The sequence below is a fragment of the Rattus norvegicus genome, chromosome 2 (assembly GCF_021556685.1).
Source record: "Rattus norvegicus strain SHRSP/BbbUtx chromosome 2, alternate assembly SHRSP_T2T, whole genome shotgun sequence".
Classification (NCBI taxonomy): domain Eukaryota; kingdom Metazoa; phylum Chordata; class Mammalia; order Rodentia; family Muridae; genus Rattus; species Rattus norvegicus.
The window spans coordinates 121,033,285-121,051,727 of NC_141535.1; the positions used below are offsets into that span (position 1 = coordinate 121,033,285).

Genomic DNA, 18,443 nt, shown 5'->3' on the forward strand with positions numbered 1-18,443 from the left:
GACAGCAGATGCTGGCGAGGATGTGGAGAAAGAGGAACACTCCTCCATTGTTGGTGGGATTGCAGACTGGTAAAACCATTCTGGAAATCAGTCTGGAGGTTCCTCAGAAAATTGGACATTGAACTGCCTGAGGATCCAGCCATACCTCTCTTGGGCATATACCCAAAAGATGCCTCAACATATAAAAGAGACACGTGCTCCACTATGTTCATCGCAGCCTTATTTATAATAGCCAGAAACTGGAAAGAACCCAGATGCCCTTCAATAGAGGAATGGATACAGAAAATGTGGTACATCTACACAATGGAATATTACTCAGCTATCAAAAACAACGAGTTTATGAAATTCGTAGGCAAATGGTTGGAACTGGAAAATATCATCCTGAGTGAGCTAACCCACTCACAGAAAGACATACATGGTATGCACTCATTGATAAGTGGCTATTAGCCCAAATGCTTGAATTACCCTAGATCCCTAGAACAAAGGAAACTCAAGACGGATGATCAAAATGTGAATGCTTCACTCCTTCTTTAAATGAGGAAAAAGAATTCCCTTGGCAGGGAAGGGAGAGGCAAAGATTAAAACAGAGACTGAAGGAACACCCATTCAGAGACTGCCCCACAGGTGGCCCATACATATACAGCCACCCAATTAGACAAGATGGATGAAGCAAAGAAGTGCAGACCGACAGGAGCTGGATGTAGATCGCTCCTGAGAGACACAGCCAGAATACAGCAAATACAGAGGCGAATGCCAGCAGCAAACCACTGAACTGAGAATAGGTCCCCCGTTGAAGGAATCAGAGAAAGAACTGGATGAGCTTGAAGGTGCTCGAGACCCCAAAAGTACAACAATGTCAAGCAACCAGAGCTTCCAGGGACTAAGCCACTACCTAAAGACTATACATGGACTGACCCTGGACTCTGTCCCCATAGGTAGCAATGAATATCCTAGTAAGAGCACCAGTGGAAGGGGAAGCCCTGGGTCCTGCTAAGACTGAACCCCCAGTGAACTAGACTATGCGGGGAGGGTGGCAATGGGGGGAGGTTTGGGAGGGGAACACCCACAAGGAAGGGGAGGGGGGAGGGTGATGTCTGTCCGGAAACCGGGAAAGGGAATAACACTTGAAATGTATATAAGAAATACTCAAGATAATAAAAAAAATAAAAAAATAAAAAATAAAAAAAAATAAAAAAAAATATTGGAAGGAAAACTTAAAAAAAAAAAAAAAAAAAAAAGAAAATACATTTTCTTTCATACAACATTTCCTGACCACAGTTTCCCTCCTTCACTCCTCCGAGCTCCCTCTAGTCCATCCCAAATCCACTCCCCATCCATTTTGTCTTCAGAAAAAGAAAGGCCTCCAAGAAACAACAGCCAAAAGGACAAAACAGGGTAGAATAAGAAAAGCAAAAGCCCTCCTATAGAGGCTGGACAAGGAAACCCAAAAGGAGGAAGAGAGCTCTAAGAGGAGGCAAATGAGTCGGAGAAATACCTCTTCCCACAGTTAGGAGTCCCACAAAAAACACCAAGCTAATAGCCATAAAATACACTTGGAGGACCTGATGCAGACCCATGCAAGCCCCATTTTTGCCACTTCAGTCTCATATGAGCCCATCTGAAACCTGCTTAGTTGATTCAGTGGGCCATTTTCTTTTGGTGTTCTCCATCCCCTCTGAATCCTACACTTTCCTCCCTCTCTTCTAAGGAGGGTTTCCCTGATCACCAAAGGGAGGGACCCAATGGAGCCCTACAATTTAGATTCTCTATCTGTATAGTGTTTGGCTGTGGGTCCTATCTGCTACTGCAGCAAGCCTCTCTGATGGTGACTGGACAAGGCACCAATCTATGAAGCTATGAAGATAGCAGGCTGTCATTAGTAATAATTTCATTATTTTTTTTTTCCAGTCGTATTGGGTTCTACCCTAGGTGGGCAGTGTAGGGCTTGGGCTCTCTCATGGCATGCGCCTAAAGTAAAACCAAACATTGGTTGGTCACTCCTACAAGTTCTGTGCCACCAGTGTCCCAGCACATTTTGCAGCACATCTTTTGTGGTTGGGTTGGTGTCTAGGTTTCTCTTTCCATAACATGTAGAGTATCTTCTTGTGCCAAAGAGTCTAGAATGTAGGCTCAGTGCTTATACCAGCTCTACCTCTCTACATTAAGCTGCATGGATGTTGTCCTCATCAGTGGGGCTCCTGTCAGTTTTCAGATAGTGACCTTCTGTCCTAGCATCAGCCTGGGTTTCAGGATCTCCATGGGATGCCTTTGGCCAACAGTACAACTGAAGGTAACCCAGTCCCATCAACAGAAGCCTTGCGTGAATTACAAAAGATGGCCAGTTCAGACTCTGTGTCCTCTGAAGCTAGAGGACCTCCCAGATTCCCTCTCTAGGGTTACCCTTACAGATTCCACGAATTTCCACTGCATTAAGTTTCCACTTATTTGTAGAATTTTATTTTTTGTATTTGTATATCTGATATAGCTGAGATCATAATAGTTGAAATCAGTAATTGGTGCTAGATAATGTTCTTATTTTTCTTTCTTAAACATTCAGTTTGAGATAATTAAAGAATTTTAGGAAATAACAAAAATTTTAGGGAAGGCTTTTTAATATACCACTCCACCTAAATTCTTTTAAACTATAAGACTTTTATATAGTTACAGTTTAGATTCAGGTTGTACACGATATGCATCGTGTGTGTGTGTGTGTTCATAGTTCAGCATCGTTTTATTGTATGTATGTCACACTATCAGGAAGAGGCAGAACTGTCACCGTAGAACCTCATTTGCATAAAGCTTTAATTTGTCATAGAACTTGAGAGAAATTGGACCTCCTTTCTGTAATTAGTGAGTTGCTACAGCTGATTTGTATTCTGGGATAAGTGTATGTGAGAAGGGAAGGGAAGGGGAGGAAAGGGGAAAGGAAAACTCTTTTTTTAAAGCCTTGATATTAATAAAGGGGAAATTATTTTCTTATGGGTGAATTCTGAGAATCTTAGGTGGATTTCTAGTTTCTTTGGATTCCAAAATCAGGCTTCAACTTTTAATTGCCACATTCACAAAAGGCTTTACTAGATTTAAAATAAAAGCATTTTGTTGAGTTCATTATGGAATTTTACATCTATTCATATTATTGAAGTTTATGGTTTATAGAGAGATGAAATTTGGAGAATTAGAAAAATAATTCATGGGAAGGAGATTTGAAGATAGTTGTAGAACTTGTTGGTGTTTTGTTTCCTAGGTTATTTGAACTTCATATTTCTTCCCAAACACAAGGGGGCCGTGTTCATACTCCACAAATTTGCTTACCTGTTTACCTTGCTGACATTCTGTTAGAGTAAGAAAGCATTTGTTCATTGGCCTACACTGTTTAGTGTGCTTTTGTCGTAGGAAGCTTCACAGGGTGACCCCTCCCAAGGGACAGTGAGCCACTAGGCCTCCTGGGAGCATCACTCTTACCCAGGTGCTCTAAGTAAAGGGTGTGAAGGCAAGGGTTGGCTGCTGTGTACGATTATGAAGTGACAACACTGTTTACTTCATGGTCACTGCTGATCTGTATTGGCTGCCTGAAGCTATCCTAATAAAGTCCATAGACTGTGTTGCTAAATAGCAAGACATTTATCCTCTGACAGCTCTGGGTGTTCACAGTGGTCAGATGCTAGTGGCTGAAGACACTTCCCAGCTTTCTTCCTTGCTGGGAGTTTTCAGCAGATCTGCCTCAGTTCTCAATGATATCCTCTCTGTGTAGCTTTTTGTCCTAATTTTCTCTTCCTATATGAACACCGGCGATATTAGAGTCCATTCTAACTTACCACAACCTTATCTTAAAGTGATTATGCCTGAAAAACTGTATTTCAAAATGTCATATGCATAGGTTTTAGGACCGAACCTATTTTTTAGGAGCTACAATTCAACTTGATACAGTATGATGCAAGGCATAACATTCAAAGTATAGTACTCATTTTGATGAATCAGATAAGTTGAAAATTATGACTTTTTTCAGAAGAGACTTATTAACTATTTTCTACATTCTTTCTAATAAAAAGAGTTAAGGCATAGAGAATCGGTAAATTATGTAAAATCATACATTTCGTATAAAATTAAAATTGTAGAAGAGCTTCTAGAGTTATTTCAGTTATAATTTGAAGTTTTCTTTACAAAACTTCTTATGGATTTAGTCCTTATCTTCAAAGAATGTTTTAAAAAGTGCATTCTCATAAATGAATTTCAAGGCAGGGACAAGTAACCTCATGATAGGGCCTATACACATACACAGAAAGAAAGACCATAGTAGTACAGCTTACTAAATATCTCTGAACTATCCTAATAATGATTGTTCTGTTGAAGGCTCAACAGAACAAATTTTTCTAGCTAGTTAATAGTTTCCACTTTTTTTGTCACAATGTTAGGTAAAGTGACATTCTTGGTGAACAAAATAGCAGTGGTCCTTACCTAAGTGATTTTAGTGGAGAAGATGATAGGGAGAAAATTGAAATTAAAACAAATAATTTCAAGTTTAAAAAGTACTAGGAGGAGAAATACACTGTGCTTTGGTAGCATATAATAGGGTCTGGCAGTAAGATTATGATCATGTTTGCATTTTTGACCGATCTGTTCTAATGTTGGTAGAGTGGGAACAAAAAGATAAAAAGTGCATGTTGGGAGGCTGTGTGAGGTTCTTATGGGAGCTAATAATAAATGGACAGAAATAATAGAGAAGATGGGAAAATGTCTGTGTGTTTAAGGGCATTTCCAAAACAACCTGGGTGAGTGTGTTCCTGCCTGTATGTGTTAGTAGGGATCAAACCCAGGGTTTCATGTATGCGAAGCATACATTTGATCATTAGGCTAGGATACATCTCCAGGCCTGTATGTATTCCTAATCATGCTCTGTGGAGCCACGGTATCAAGGAACACTTTGTTTTAGGACATAATATGTCTTAGGCACTTTATTGGTAAATTTATATGTAAGTCTATGAAATAAAATTATCCTTTCATTTGTAAAAATAGTCCTCAAAATCTGTATGGGTATTGGTTCTCCATTTCTTTCCCTACCTTCTTAATTTATTATAGTCTTTTTTCAGTTTTCTTGTTTTAGTATTTTAACAGTGTGATTCCTAACCTCCCTACAAGATTGACCCCTTCCATTCCCTGTCAGAGCACTAACTTGTTTTCATTCATGTTACCAGCCATTACCAGTCTGAGGTCTGCATACTTCAGTATCTTTCCTTGTGATAGGCCTCACATGTACCATATAAGCAGAAAAACTCTGACGTCTTACTTTCCAGACAGCATAATTTTATTGTTCATAACCATGGGGGATTAGCCTCTAGAAATTGAAGTGTGTTTTCTTGGACTTCTTACCATCTTATTGTTGTTTTCAGCAGCGACCCCCCACGGATGAAGTACTCAGGGAAGGTCACATCAATTTGTCAGGTCTCCAGCTGAGAGCACACGCCATGTTTTCGGCTGAAGGTCTTCCCTTAGGAAGTGACTCCTTAGAATATGCATGGCTGATTGATGTGCAGGCTGGAAGCCTTACAGCTAAAGTCACCGCACCACAGGTAGGGTTTCCCAGCGCCATCCCCATAGGTTTATTCTCACAGTACTGTCTCCTATCATCTTTCTCTCTGTCTCTTGCTTGCCACTGGATCCTCTTTCCCTAGTGGGAGAGGATGCACTCATTCTCTGTAACTTGATATCCTGGGGTGGGGGTGGGGTGAGGGAGTGGGTGTTGGTGGTGCCCAAGCTGGGCTTCCCCTTCTCCTCAGAGGGTAAAATGAGGGGAGGGATTTGTGAGGGCAAGACTGGGAGGAAGGGAGGGAGAGGGCACTGCAATCCAGATGTGAATAAATAAGTAAATACCTTTAAAGAAAAAAAAAGAGTCACTGTAAGCCAGCCTGAAGTTTATTGCATCCTAGTAATGCTGTTCTAACGGGAGCCATTCTTGATGCTCAGAATTTAGCAACAGAAAAACTATTGTCAATTTTTACTTTTCCAGGCCATATATGATTGACTGATACATAGTTCCATATAATACATGAATTTTAGGCTTGTTTTTTGGGGAAAAGATGCTCCAATATTGGAAGACCAACTAATTCAGCTTTAATAATATTACTTACAGAACAGTTATCATCTTGTGTTTTTCTCCATCTTGTATGTTATATATGTGGAACCATATTACTTTAATCCATAGGTACTTTTATGTTTATTGTGTTAACTAAAATGTGTATAATCTTAATTGTTGAAATTATGTATTTGGAATGACATTATATGTATCTGTCTCTCAATGTGTTTATTGTTAACAACTCTAATGCATTATAAAATCAAGGGTATCAAGGGTATCTAATGCATTATAAAATCAAGGTGGATGGTGGTGTGCATCTTAGTATCTGAATTATTCTGTTCACTTAAGCTTTACTCTTCAAAGTACTGAGTTAATTGTAACTCAGTATTATCATAGATAACTAAATTTTTCAAAATTAATCATTAATTATTAGAGGATTTTAGGTGCCTTTTTGTGCACTTACCTATCCAGTGGATCCAGTTAGCTTTAGAAGAGTAAAAGTTTAACCCATGATTTTAAAAAGTATTTGCTTTAGAAGTTGGTGAAGTGGAATTTTTAATTGGAATTAGTTTTCTTTAAGAATGTATTTTGACATTCACAAATGGAAAGCAACAAGCTTATGAATGATACCAAGGCAGAACATCATCTGTTAGCCAGTATTTATTAAGTAGCAGTCACACAATTTCCAGTACTTCGAGTCATGTTAGACTTCCTAAACCTTTGAATACTGGTCACTTGTTTAGAAAGCTAATACTGTTGTCACACTGTTATTACCTGTAGCTGGCATGTCTCTTGGAATGGGGGCAGACATTTGTTTTCCATGTGGTATGTCGGGAGTATGAACTGGAAAGACCAAAGTCAGTTGTAATATGCCAACATGGAATTGATCGCCGATTCTGTGAATCCAAGGTATGTTGACAGGTGTACTGGCCATACTATAACCATTCATGCCGTTTTAAAAATGAAACATTGAAGCTTAGCTTTAAATCAAATATGTATATAGCCATGAAGTTAATAGTTCACTTTTTCAATTAATGATTTTGTAAATTCTTAGTTATTTGGTTGTATCTAAAATGAGGCCAGTATGAAAACAGTTCACAAATATAAATAATGTAAGAACTTTATATTAATTTACATTTTGTTAAAATTCCTATCTTCGCCCCCCACACCTCCTAAAATTCCTATCTTATCTCACTATTCTACTATCTATGCGTTTGTAATTTAGCTGTGCATATATAGATTTAGAAATTTACACAATAAAGCCTATGTAACTTGATTCACATAGTGATGTGTTTATAAAACGATAAAGAGAGGGGGGATATGTTCTGTGGAGGTGTGGTGAGGTATGGGGAAGGGGTTCCTCAGCGGGCTCATGCTGATATCCTATAGAATAGAGTGTATTCAGGGCATGGGGAGCCAGGTAAGAGGGTAGTAGGGGCAGAGAAAGGGAGAGAGAGAGAGAGAGAGAGAGAGAGAGAGAGAGAGAGAGAGAGAGAGAGAGAGAGAGGAAGAAGAAGAAGAAGAAGAAGAAGAAGAAGAAGAAGAAGAAGAAGAAGAAGAAGAAGAAGAGAAGAAGAGGAGGAGGAGGAGGAGGAAGAGGAGGAGGAGGAAGAAGAAAAGGAAGAAGAGGAGGAGGAGGAGGAGGAGAGAAGATGAGTAGAGGCTGGCCATAGGCACATGGAGAGACAGGGTGGGGGTGGGGAGGGAATGGGGAGAGAGTTGGGGGCAGGAAGGCAAGAGCCAGAGAGGAACAAGAGAGCAGGAGGGGCAAGCAGTCCCTTACAGTGTCAGGTGCACCAAACCTGGCTGTTGCAGGTAACTGTGGGCCAGGGCTTAGACAGAATGCTAACACATCACATCCTGAAACTTAATTTCTGTATTGGCATTTGTCAGATTTTTGACTCCACAGACTGTACGTTCTTTTCAGAATACTGCGTTGCCCCAAGTTAGGGTTGTTTTAGTACCTCCACAAGGGTCATGGAGTATAACAGGAGCCTCTACAAACTGTTTACAGTGACATGTGTTAAATGCTAATGCTACTGTCACTACATGCCCTATGAGTGTGGGCCATTGTCGCTCAGGTTTTTAAGTATGCACACTTCAGAAAACTGAGGATGCGTGGCAGTTTCATACAAGGAAAATTATGGTAGATATGTGCAGGTAAGATGGTAACAGTTGACCCTTTCATTCCCTAACAGTGCTTCCCTGTATGCTTTTGCCATTTAAATCATATTTGTTTGTTACATCGCTAGAATTTTATGTTAAAAATGCAGTAATGCCCCAGAAAATGTCATTAAAGGTTTTATTAATCAAGTTCATTGCAGTATAATTTACATGTGGTATATCCACTCTTTTTGAGTTGTACAATATAAGTTTTAACATGTGTGTATTCATTAGCACTAGTACAGATAAAGAATATCTTATACCTTGGGAAATTTGTTTTTATTTCAGTCAGTCCTTGTCCTATAAAAAGTGTGCCTCTTTCATCAGTTCACATTATTCTGTTTCTCTCCTTTGTAAACACTTAATTGTTGTTGTTGTTGTTGTTGTTGTTGGTGGTGGTGGTGGTGGTGGTGGTGGTGTGTGTGTGTGTGTGAGAGGCAGGTATGTGGGTGCTCATGTGCTTCAGTACTTGTGTGGTGGTCAGAGAACAACTTTATGTCTTCAGTTCTCTCCATCTTTTGTGTAAGTTCTAGAGATTGAATTTATGTTAAGAGCTTGTATTGGCAAATGCTTTTACCTGCCAAGCCATCTGTCAAGCCCTTCTAATGTTTCCTACAGGAAATCCGTTGGTATAGGGCATTGATTGTCCTGAAAAGCAACTGTTTCTTCTTGTGCCTATGTCACTAATGTGCTACACATGTTCTTGGGCCAGGCATGTTTACTCTTGGCTTCTGTTTCCTCAAGTTCACTGAAGTGGGAATATGTCTGTTTTCTTTTAACACAAACATTAGCAGATCAGCTTTAGAGTCAAAATGAAATGAAGTTTGTGTGTATTATCCTAAATTTGAAAATATTTATAGTTGATTTCCTCGTGCATGGGATGAAAACATGCACATGTGACAAATGTGTGCCTGTGCATGTGATTTTCATAGGGAAATCCTATACTAGCAGACCCATGGTTATAAGTGGTATACAGCTTTCTATTAAGTTTGTGGTATGTTTACTTCATCCATTTACTTTGACCATATTTGAGTCTCGGTAATAAGTTATATATATTGTATATGTTTGTATACTGTATATATGACATATATACATATAATAGATTCAGAGAGTGACATTGAGAGATGTGCTAATTTTTAAATTGGTACATGATTACATAAGGCTAGGTTTCTAGTGTATTGTTATTTCTGATTATTTCAGTTATTATAAAGAAGTGAAATTCAATTGAATAAAAAATGATTATATCTTAAGAATTTTACTTAAATAATGAGATTAAACTACATGCCAAAATAATGAATTAATAGTTATACTATCTTTTTTTTTATTTTTAGTTGAGTTGTATTCCCGGGCCTTGTCCAACATCAGATGATTTAAAATACACCATGACTCGTTTAGCAGTAGATGGAGCTGATATTTATATTGTGGAACATGGTTGTGCTACAAATATAAAGGTAACCATTTGTTTCTTAGCCAGGGTAATTTATTTTCTTTTTACTAAAGTAACTCTTTATATTCTGAAACCTTTGTACTGTGTGATCTCATTGACTATTCCTACCTTATACTCATGCCTCTTTTCTTGAAGAAGAGGCTCTATGGGTTTCTTTCTGCTCTATGGGTGTTTATTTGTTAAATCAAACCTGCCATGTTCCTGTGGTTTCAATCCTCTGCCTTCTCTTGTTCCTTTGTGGGCTCCTTACTTGCATCTGCTCTTTAGAAGTCACTGATTTACTTAGTTGGTGTGTGTGTGTGTGTGTGTGTGTGTGTGTGTGTGTGTGTGTGTGTGTGTCTGTGTGTGTGTCTGTGTGTGTGTCTGTGTGTGTGTCTGTGTGTCTGTAGTTTCTGCTAAGATACTTAAAAATACTGAATCACAGCTTTGCTTCCTTTTCAACTCCACTTTAGATGGGTGCAGTTCGAGTTGCAAACTGTAACCTTCACAATCAGTCAGTTGGGGAAGGAGTAAGTGCTGCAGTCCAGGACTTTGAAGTGAGACAGTACATCGAGCAGTTAAGTACCTGCAGGACTGGCCTTCAGCCAGCAGTGCTGCGGAGAGCCTACTGGCTGGAAGCTGGGTCAGCCAATTTAGGTCTTATCACAGTGGATGTTGCCTTAGCTGCCGATCACCATTCTAAACACGAAGCACAAAGACATTTCTTGGAAACTCACGATGCGAGAACTAAAAGGTGGGTGAAAACCTTTTCAGAGTAGTGGTATCAGTGTCCATTGAAAATTGCTGGATAATTTTACAGGAAATTATACGGTTGGGATAGATTAAGAAGATTTTAAATAAAGATTTAATGACTGTTCCTCTCTGTACCCTGGTTAATGTAAAGAAACCTGATACTTGTAAGTAAATCCATCATTTGAGGTTCTGTAGTGACGATGTACCTTTGGAAATAACCTTTTTAAATGTTTTTAACATCTATGCTATGCATTTTACAATGGTAACATTTCAAATTACGGTTTCCAGACAACATTTTATAATACACTATTATTCGCTCTAAGCTCCCTGCTCTCACTCCGCTGCTCCAGGAAGCTGTCCTGTCACTGTGTCCAGCAGGAACCTCTTTTGGCAGGCCTTCAAATTTGAGGGATGAGCAGCAGCTGCTCCTGGTTTCTTTAGCCTTTAAGGGACGACTGTACCGTTAAGACAGCTGTCAGCCATTACCATTCTTATCTCCATCTTTCTTGCTGTTGGCACAGCTGTGTTTTTGTTTTGAATGGTAATTGATTAAAAGATATACTGCAATATTAAATGTTTTTTGGGTGTACTTTAATATATATCTATATGTACTTAGATATAGATATATATACACAATTGAATTATAATTGATTATCTATCTACCGGTTTTCCTAAAGAGTTTTATTCTATGCTGTTTTTGTTTTATTTTGTGTTTTATTTAGGTTGTGGTTTTTGTGGCCAGATGATACCTTGAAGAATAAGAGGTGTAGAAACAAGTGTGGCTGTCTTGGTGGCTGCAGATTCTTTGGTGGCACAGTAACTGGCCTAGATTTTTTCAAACTTGAAGAGCTGACCCCTTCCAGTAGCTCTGCATTTTCAAGCACAAGTGCGGAGTCTGACATGTATTACGGACAGTCTTTGCTGCAACCTGGAGAGTGGATTGTTACGAAAGAAGTCCCCAAAACTGTAGACGGTAATCAAATGGCTTGTGTGTGGTGCTGACCTCTTGCTCCTGTCCCTGGGCCATTCTGAGAGCCCTGTTACTTTCTTTAGTATAATTGTTTTTTTTTGTTTTTGTTTTTTTTTTTTTTAGTAGTGTTGCAGATAGGGGCTAAAATAATGTGTATGCATTTTGCAGGTAACTTAAAGTCAGATAAATGTGTTTCTTTGGAGGGCATGACGCAGGCTCACAGCAGGCGTACTCTTCAGACTGCTCTGGATAGGAGCAGCTTCCCTGCAAAGCTTAGCCTAAGCGTGCCCTCAGGGACTGATCCTGTAGCTCACTCCATTTACCTTTATAGAATAGCCTGTCACTAGCAACATGGCATAATGCCCCACGTCACCAACTCATTTTCCAAGACAGTTTTCCTGCTAATAGAATCGCACATGTCATGAAGAGAGATGTGGCCGTCCCCGAGTGTGTCCTAGATGGCGTCGCACACTGGTTTGAAATAGCAGTGCAACTGTCACTTTTTGAGTGTCTTAGATTGAGATTTAAGTGTTGCCTTTTCTCCAAAGACTTCAGAAATACCTTTCCCCTTGGGATTCTTAGTTATGTATTTCTACAGTTAAGTTTAATGTTTACTGCTTAAACTTGTACCTTCCATACATATGAAATACAAAGATATCAATATTTAGCATTTTCCTTTTAGGTTTCTCAAAAAAATACTAACTTACTTTTTTTTTCTTTTGGTAGATTTTTAAAATAAAAGGTAGTAGTAGTCTTAAGAATTTTATTGTAGGAGACAGGGAGGCTACAGTGCTTAATCCTTGTATAATGGGAATATAAAATATGTACGTGTCATTTAAGGAAATTTTATTTCAGAAATGTTACTATCACATAAAACTTACAAGTAACTAAAATTTCTTGGGATTTAAAAAATAAAATAGATATTAGCACATAGCTGTCTTCTTATAATCTTATGGGTAGTCTTTATTTTAAAGTGTTAGCTCTGTTTTGTGTGTGTGTGTGTGTGTGTGTGTGTTTGTTTGTTTTTCATTTCTTCCTCAAGCTCTCATGAGAGCAATTATCGCTGTTGTTTGTTTGTGTTTTTGGAACATGATCTTGCCCTGTAGCCACTTAGCCTTTAAATCACAATTCCTGTGCCTCTAGAGTTACTGACTCTTATTTATCCTTGCTTTACAGGGAAGGGATTTTTGAGATTAAGTTGTACTAAGTCATATAGCAAAGTGGATATGGGTTACTAAAGGCACTTTAATGTTCTTTCTAGTGTTCCCCAGTTAGTGCTAATAATGGAAACTTCTTGAGTTTGTGATCAGCAGATTGAAGGAAACCTAACTATCACAGACTCAAGGAGTGTGTGTGTGTGTGTGTGTGTGTGTGTGTGTGTGTGTGTGTGTGTGTGTGTTGCGGGGGGAGTTTATGCATGGCACAAAGTGGGAAGAGCAATTTCCAACATGTGAACAGAGTGAGGGCAAGGCTAATTACAATTTTCACAGCATTTAATCTCCTTGGGGATTCTTGAGAGCAGGTTGTAGATACTAAATTACCTGGATTCATATGTAGGGAGATTGCAGTTAGCACCCACAGTATGTGAGTTTCCTACTGTAGAGCCTTCCTGGAGCTGAGTATAGCTCTGTAGTGTTAGGATGAAGTAAACTCAGTTGTGCTGATAGAATTAAGGATTCACTTAGTCCTGTCATCTGGAAGTGAGTCAAACAAACCTGTTTTTTGTTTTTTTTTTTTAACTTTCATTGTTCTGCTTTGCTTTGTTAAATCCCTGAATCTTTACCCTCCTTGAATTCCACCTGAAACTGCATTTTCATTAAAGAATGTGTTTTCTGCTTAGCAGCAGGGGTCCCTTTTTTAAGTAGTTCAGAGAAGGTTGCAGGAGAGGGGAAATTGATCAAATTTTATGCTTTGGGGGCTAAAAGGGGCACTATTTCTTAGTGCCTGCTCCTTCGTTTTCATATCATATCAAAGGGCTCTAATGAAACTGACAAAGGCCCATCCATTTTAGCTGTGAATTTATTATTTATTCATCTCTTTATCACTTTGTGTTTAAGGTCGTTCTAGACACTGGAAGTATATCAATGAAGAGAAGATGATGAAATCCCTAATCCTATTCAATTTGTACAGAAAATGCAGAAAGTGTTTAAAACAAGTAATCCAAGTGCAATGTGTGATGCTCTTATATTACAGTTTTCTGTTAAATAGGAATTGTGTGTCTAAGTGTTCATACATGCACACACGGGCTGGGGATTGAACTGATGGTTTCCACATCCTGATCACATTCTCTACCACTGACATACCTTAGTTCTCAAATTCTTTAAATGAAAGATTAAAAAAGAAAAAGCAAACGTTTACACATTGTAGACTGTGGACCCAGAATTTTTATACATTTATAGTGTATAAAAACATGTTACTATGTGAAGTTAGATACTTGTATTTTTTTAAAGTACAATACTTTAAAATGTAGCTATATTAAATTGCCATGTTTTTCATATATTCCTTCAAAAATGTTTACAGTCACTTAACTGACATTTTATTTGCTCAGGAAATGTGAACGGTATGAAGAGGAAAGAATGGGAAAACAAGTCAGTGGGAATAGAAGGAGAGAGGAAGACTCAGCACCTTAGTCTGCAGGTGCCCTTACGGTCTCACAGTTCATCCTCTTCCTCAGAGGAGAACAGCAGCTCCAGTGCGGCGCAGCCGTTGCTGGCCGGTGAGAAGGAAAGCCCCTCCTCTGTTGCCGACGGCCCCGCGGTTCAGAAGGAATTCTTATGTGGTACCAAAAGAGATGATGGCCAAGCCAGGTCAGTATTCAGTTAGACTTAAAACCCAGGTTGTAACTGGATTATACTCACTTGAAATAGTAGCACAAGACCTTTCCTTTTACTTGCTCATTTTAGATTATTTTTCCCTTGAACCTGAACATATAGTGATATATCAGTGTCTTTACAAATAAAATTAATAAGTGTATTAATTTTATTTATTTTTTGCAGATATTAGAAAATGCAAAAATGTATTTATTTATTTATTTATTTATTTATTTATTTATTTATTTATTTTTGGTTCTTTTTTTCGGAGCTGGGGACCGAACCCAGGGCCTTGCGCTTCCTAAGCAATCGCTCTACCATTGAGCTAAATCCCCAACCCCTCAAAAATGTATTTATAATGGAAATCGTTCACATCCTACCATTTAGTGATTTTTTTACTATTTATATGCATCCTACTTTATTTAATATTTTTTGTTCCTAGCATATAACAGTTGGACACTCCCTTTTGAATCACCCTTGCTCACAGTGCCCTTTACACTTTGCTTCCGCCTCCTTGGCTGTGCCTTCTGTGTCTAGTGTCAGGCTCTTCACTTTGCCTTCACGCTGCTTTTCTTCTTTTTCTTCCACTTCCTGTAGCCTGACATTTGTTGAGAGGTGATGGTCTTCTGAATTCTGTTCTAATCTTTTTCCATTTATTCTATGCAATTTCCCTAGCCAGTCTTAATAGTTATTTGGTTTAATTACCACTATAGCCAAATCTTTTAAATGTAAAAACTACAGTCAAAGCCTTTGTCCCTCAACCTAGGAACCATGATATTGTTGTTTGGAGGCTTCATGGAGACCTTCAATTAAGTGTTGTTAAAATGTTTGTTTTAGTTACAGTTCTCTAGAGCAGTGGTTCCCAACCTTCCTTAAAGCTTCGACCCTTTAATAGGGATGTCATCTTGTGGTGACCCCCAACCATAAAATTATTTTCATTGCTACTTTATGACTGATTGTGCTACTGTTATGAGTTGTAATATAAATGTTTTAGAGGTGAGGCTCGCCAAAGGGATTGTGACCTGCAGAGGAGAGCAGCTCTGATGGAGTGGGAAGGAGGGGTTACCTTTCCTCAGTAAAACACCCTGAGTCGCTATTGGTGGATGAACGTCAGAAGACGTGGAAAGAGAAAAGAACCTTAAATATGCAAATAATCCTGGATTTCTTCAGATGTTTGTAATGATTACGATGTTTTTGTTTGGGTTTTTTTTGTTTTGTTTTGTTTTGGTTTGGTTTTTTTGGTAGCTTTATGAGGGATATGAACTCATGCTGTAGTGTTTCACTATTTTGAATTAATATTGTAAAATTCTAGATAGTCTTTTATTTGTAAAAAGATCAAAATTACTTAATTGACTTTATAAGTACTTCATGTTTAGATTATGTGATGTTCTGAAAATAGTTTTCTTCTCTTTTAGTATTCCTGCAGAAATCTCGGGAACCAGTCCTGTGTCTCCTAACACCCAAGATAAGTCAGTAGGACAGTCTCCTCTCAGATCTCCTCTGAAGCGGCAAGCCTCTGTGTGCTCCACTCGCCTGGGTAGTACTAAGAGTCTCACTGCCGCTTTTTATGGAGACAAACAGCCTGTTACAGTTGGGGTCCAGTTCAGTAGTGATGTCTCTCGGAGTGATGAGAACGTACTAGACTCACCAAAACAGAGGAGAAGTTTTGGTTCATTCCCTTACACACCATCAGCTGACTCTAATTCATTCCATCAGTATCGGTCAATGGATTCCAGCATGTCAATGGCTGATAGTGAAGCCTACTTCTCTGCAGCTGAAGAATTTGAGCCCATTAGCAGTGATGAAGGCCCTGGAACGTATCCTGGTAGAAAAAAGAAGAAAAAGCAAATGCAACAGATCGACTACAGTAGGGGTTCCATATATCACAGTGTAGAAGGGCCCCTTACTGTCCATGGAGAAGGCATTACTGATCCCCGAACTCTCCCATTCAAAACTCACCCTTCCCAGGCTTCCTTTGTTTCTGCACTGGGTGGTGAAGATGAAGTCATAGAACATCTGTATATTGTGGAAGGGGAGAAAACAGGAGACACTGAGCAGGTCACGTCTCAGCAGCCTGTGATGAGCTGCTATCAGACCTACCTTACTCAGTTTCAGGTAGTCAACTGGTCAGTTAAACATCCTACCAACAAAAGAACCTCCAAGTCCTCATTGCATCGCCCCCTTGACCTAGATACACCAACCAGTGAAGAAAGTTCCTCATCATTTGAACAGCTTTGTGTTCCAACATTCAAGGTACAAATCAAATCATTTTCCATCAACATACTTATATAGTAAAGCCATTTTTAAGTTGTTTTTAGAGTTACTGAGCCACTTCATCTATCTTCTGAACTTTCTGTTGTATGTGACTCCATATACAATTAGATTACAGGGTTATTACTAAATATTATAAATTTAAATATATCAAGGATGGCATAAGGTTTCAGTGTTAATGTAATAAATTACTATGTAGCCTGATCTATATTGCCAGTGTTCCTAAGAATAGGATCAAATCTCCTTTGTGAGTTCATATTTCCTGTGTCTTACAAATAAGATTTTGGAGGCTAGAGAGAGATGGCCTGGTGGTTAAGAGCACATGATGTTCTTTTAGAAGACTGGAGTTCTGTTTTCAGGACCCATGGTTGACTCACAATCACCTGTAATTCAAGATCCGAAGAATTCATGTCTCTTTTGGCCTCCACAGGCACCTACCTGTGTTTACACACACTGATAAACACATAATTAAAATTTAAAAAAGTTTAACTAAGATTTGGCATTATTTTGAAAAAATAATTTTCTTTTTCTTAGTCGCTAACTGCTTCTGGTCCTATTGATACTTGAATTATCATCTAGCATGAATGTGGGTTGTATAAATGGCTTTAGAAAACCAAATACATTTCAAATATATTTAGTATATATTTTAACCAGTATAAATATAAAATAGCCAGTATGAAAATTCTTATCTCTAAAATAATGAACAGTGTTTAGGAATCTTTGTGTGTGCGGGTGTTTAATTCATATTTGGGGGGGTGTTATATTACTTTTCTTCTTAATTTGGGGTCAGGAAGTTTCACAGAACGTGGAGATTGCTCTTTTAGGATAGACTAGTTGTCTGTTGAACTCCTAGGATTTGCCTGTCTCCACTACACTCTTCATTGAGATCATAGCACATGCTTCCTTCTGGTCTTCCTTCTGGTAATGGGGACACCAGCTCAGGTTGTCATGTTTAGGCAGCAGCACCTCACTTTCTGAGCCATAGTCCCCAGCACAGGTCATAGCATTTTAACTGAAAATGGAAGCGTGAGAAATCATTGAGGATGAGAGTCAGACCTGGGGCCACTGTGTTAGAGGCAGAGGCTGTGGTCATCTAGGCTTTCATGTGTGTGGCTGATGTTTCCATGTCTTGTGACTGCACTATAAGACTTTCAGAAAGAACTAACTCAATGTGAGAAAGAACTCACAGAGAAAGGACATTTGAAATTCCTGTTTGAGTCATGTCTTTTCAACCTTTATAATTCTTGTCACTTACTTGAGGAAAACATGAAGCTACCCATTGAATATCTTCTTTTAACTATTTATATTGAACTTATCAAGATCATAATAGCAAGGTTACTTTGGATATTCACAAATATTGCTTATAACAATAAGAAATAATTAAAATTTTAGACTATAAGCAACATTTTATTCTATTTTAGGTCATCAAACAAGGACTTACTGCTAATTCTTTGCTTGATAGAGGGATGCAACTTTCAGGATCAACTTCAAAGTAAGACTTTTATTTCTCTTTTCTTTCTTTTCTTTTCTTTTTTTAGGCATATGATCATATTATATTGCCTAACTTACCCTTCAATTCTGGGACTAAAAGAGTCTTTCTGCATCAATCTTCTAAATAGCTAGAACAAAAGATGCCAAAATTGCATTTTTAAAGTTCAGAATCATAGTCCTTCTTGAATATGAGATTAGTAGAATTTATTCTGTGTAATAAACATTTTGTACTAGAGTTTAGGCCTTATTTTAAAAATAAATTAACCCAAATAGTTTTTTGTGCAGGAGTAGATAAACCTGTATGCATATTCTAGGAAAGCCTATCTAGTAAATAAATATATCAAAAAATATTTGTTGTCATGTGATTTAATTGCCATCTTTGACTAATATGCATTTTGTACCTCATTCAGCTTAGTTTTTAAAAGCGTTTGGACTTGAAATATTAGTCTCTGTGATTTTTTTCACTGAAATAAATACAATTTAAATGGT

General features: G+C 38.3%; 1 protein-coding gene across 26 annotated transcripts in view; it reads left to right on the forward strand.

Moving 5' to 3' along the window:
• The window catches only part of Bltp1 (bridge-like lipid transfer protein family member 1), a 217,155-nt gene that overhangs the window by 73,336 nt on the left and 125,376 nt on the right, over positions 1-18,443 (forward strand). For 25 of the 26 annotated variants that reach the window (XM_087619106.1, XM_087619112.1, XM_087619136.1 and 22 more), the window contains 8 exon segments: positions 5,388-5,567; positions 6,851-6,979; positions 9,565-9,684; positions 10,133-10,413; positions 11,135-11,385; positions 13,931-14,189; positions 15,608-16,445; positions 17,885-17,955. In XM_087619106.1, coding sequence (XP_087475232.1) covers positions 5,388-5,567; positions 6,851-6,979; positions 9,565-9,684; positions 10,133-10,413; positions 11,135-11,385; positions 13,931-14,189; positions 15,608-16,445; positions 17,885-17,955 — 2,129 coding nt within the window. 26 annotated transcript variants of the gene reach the window in all.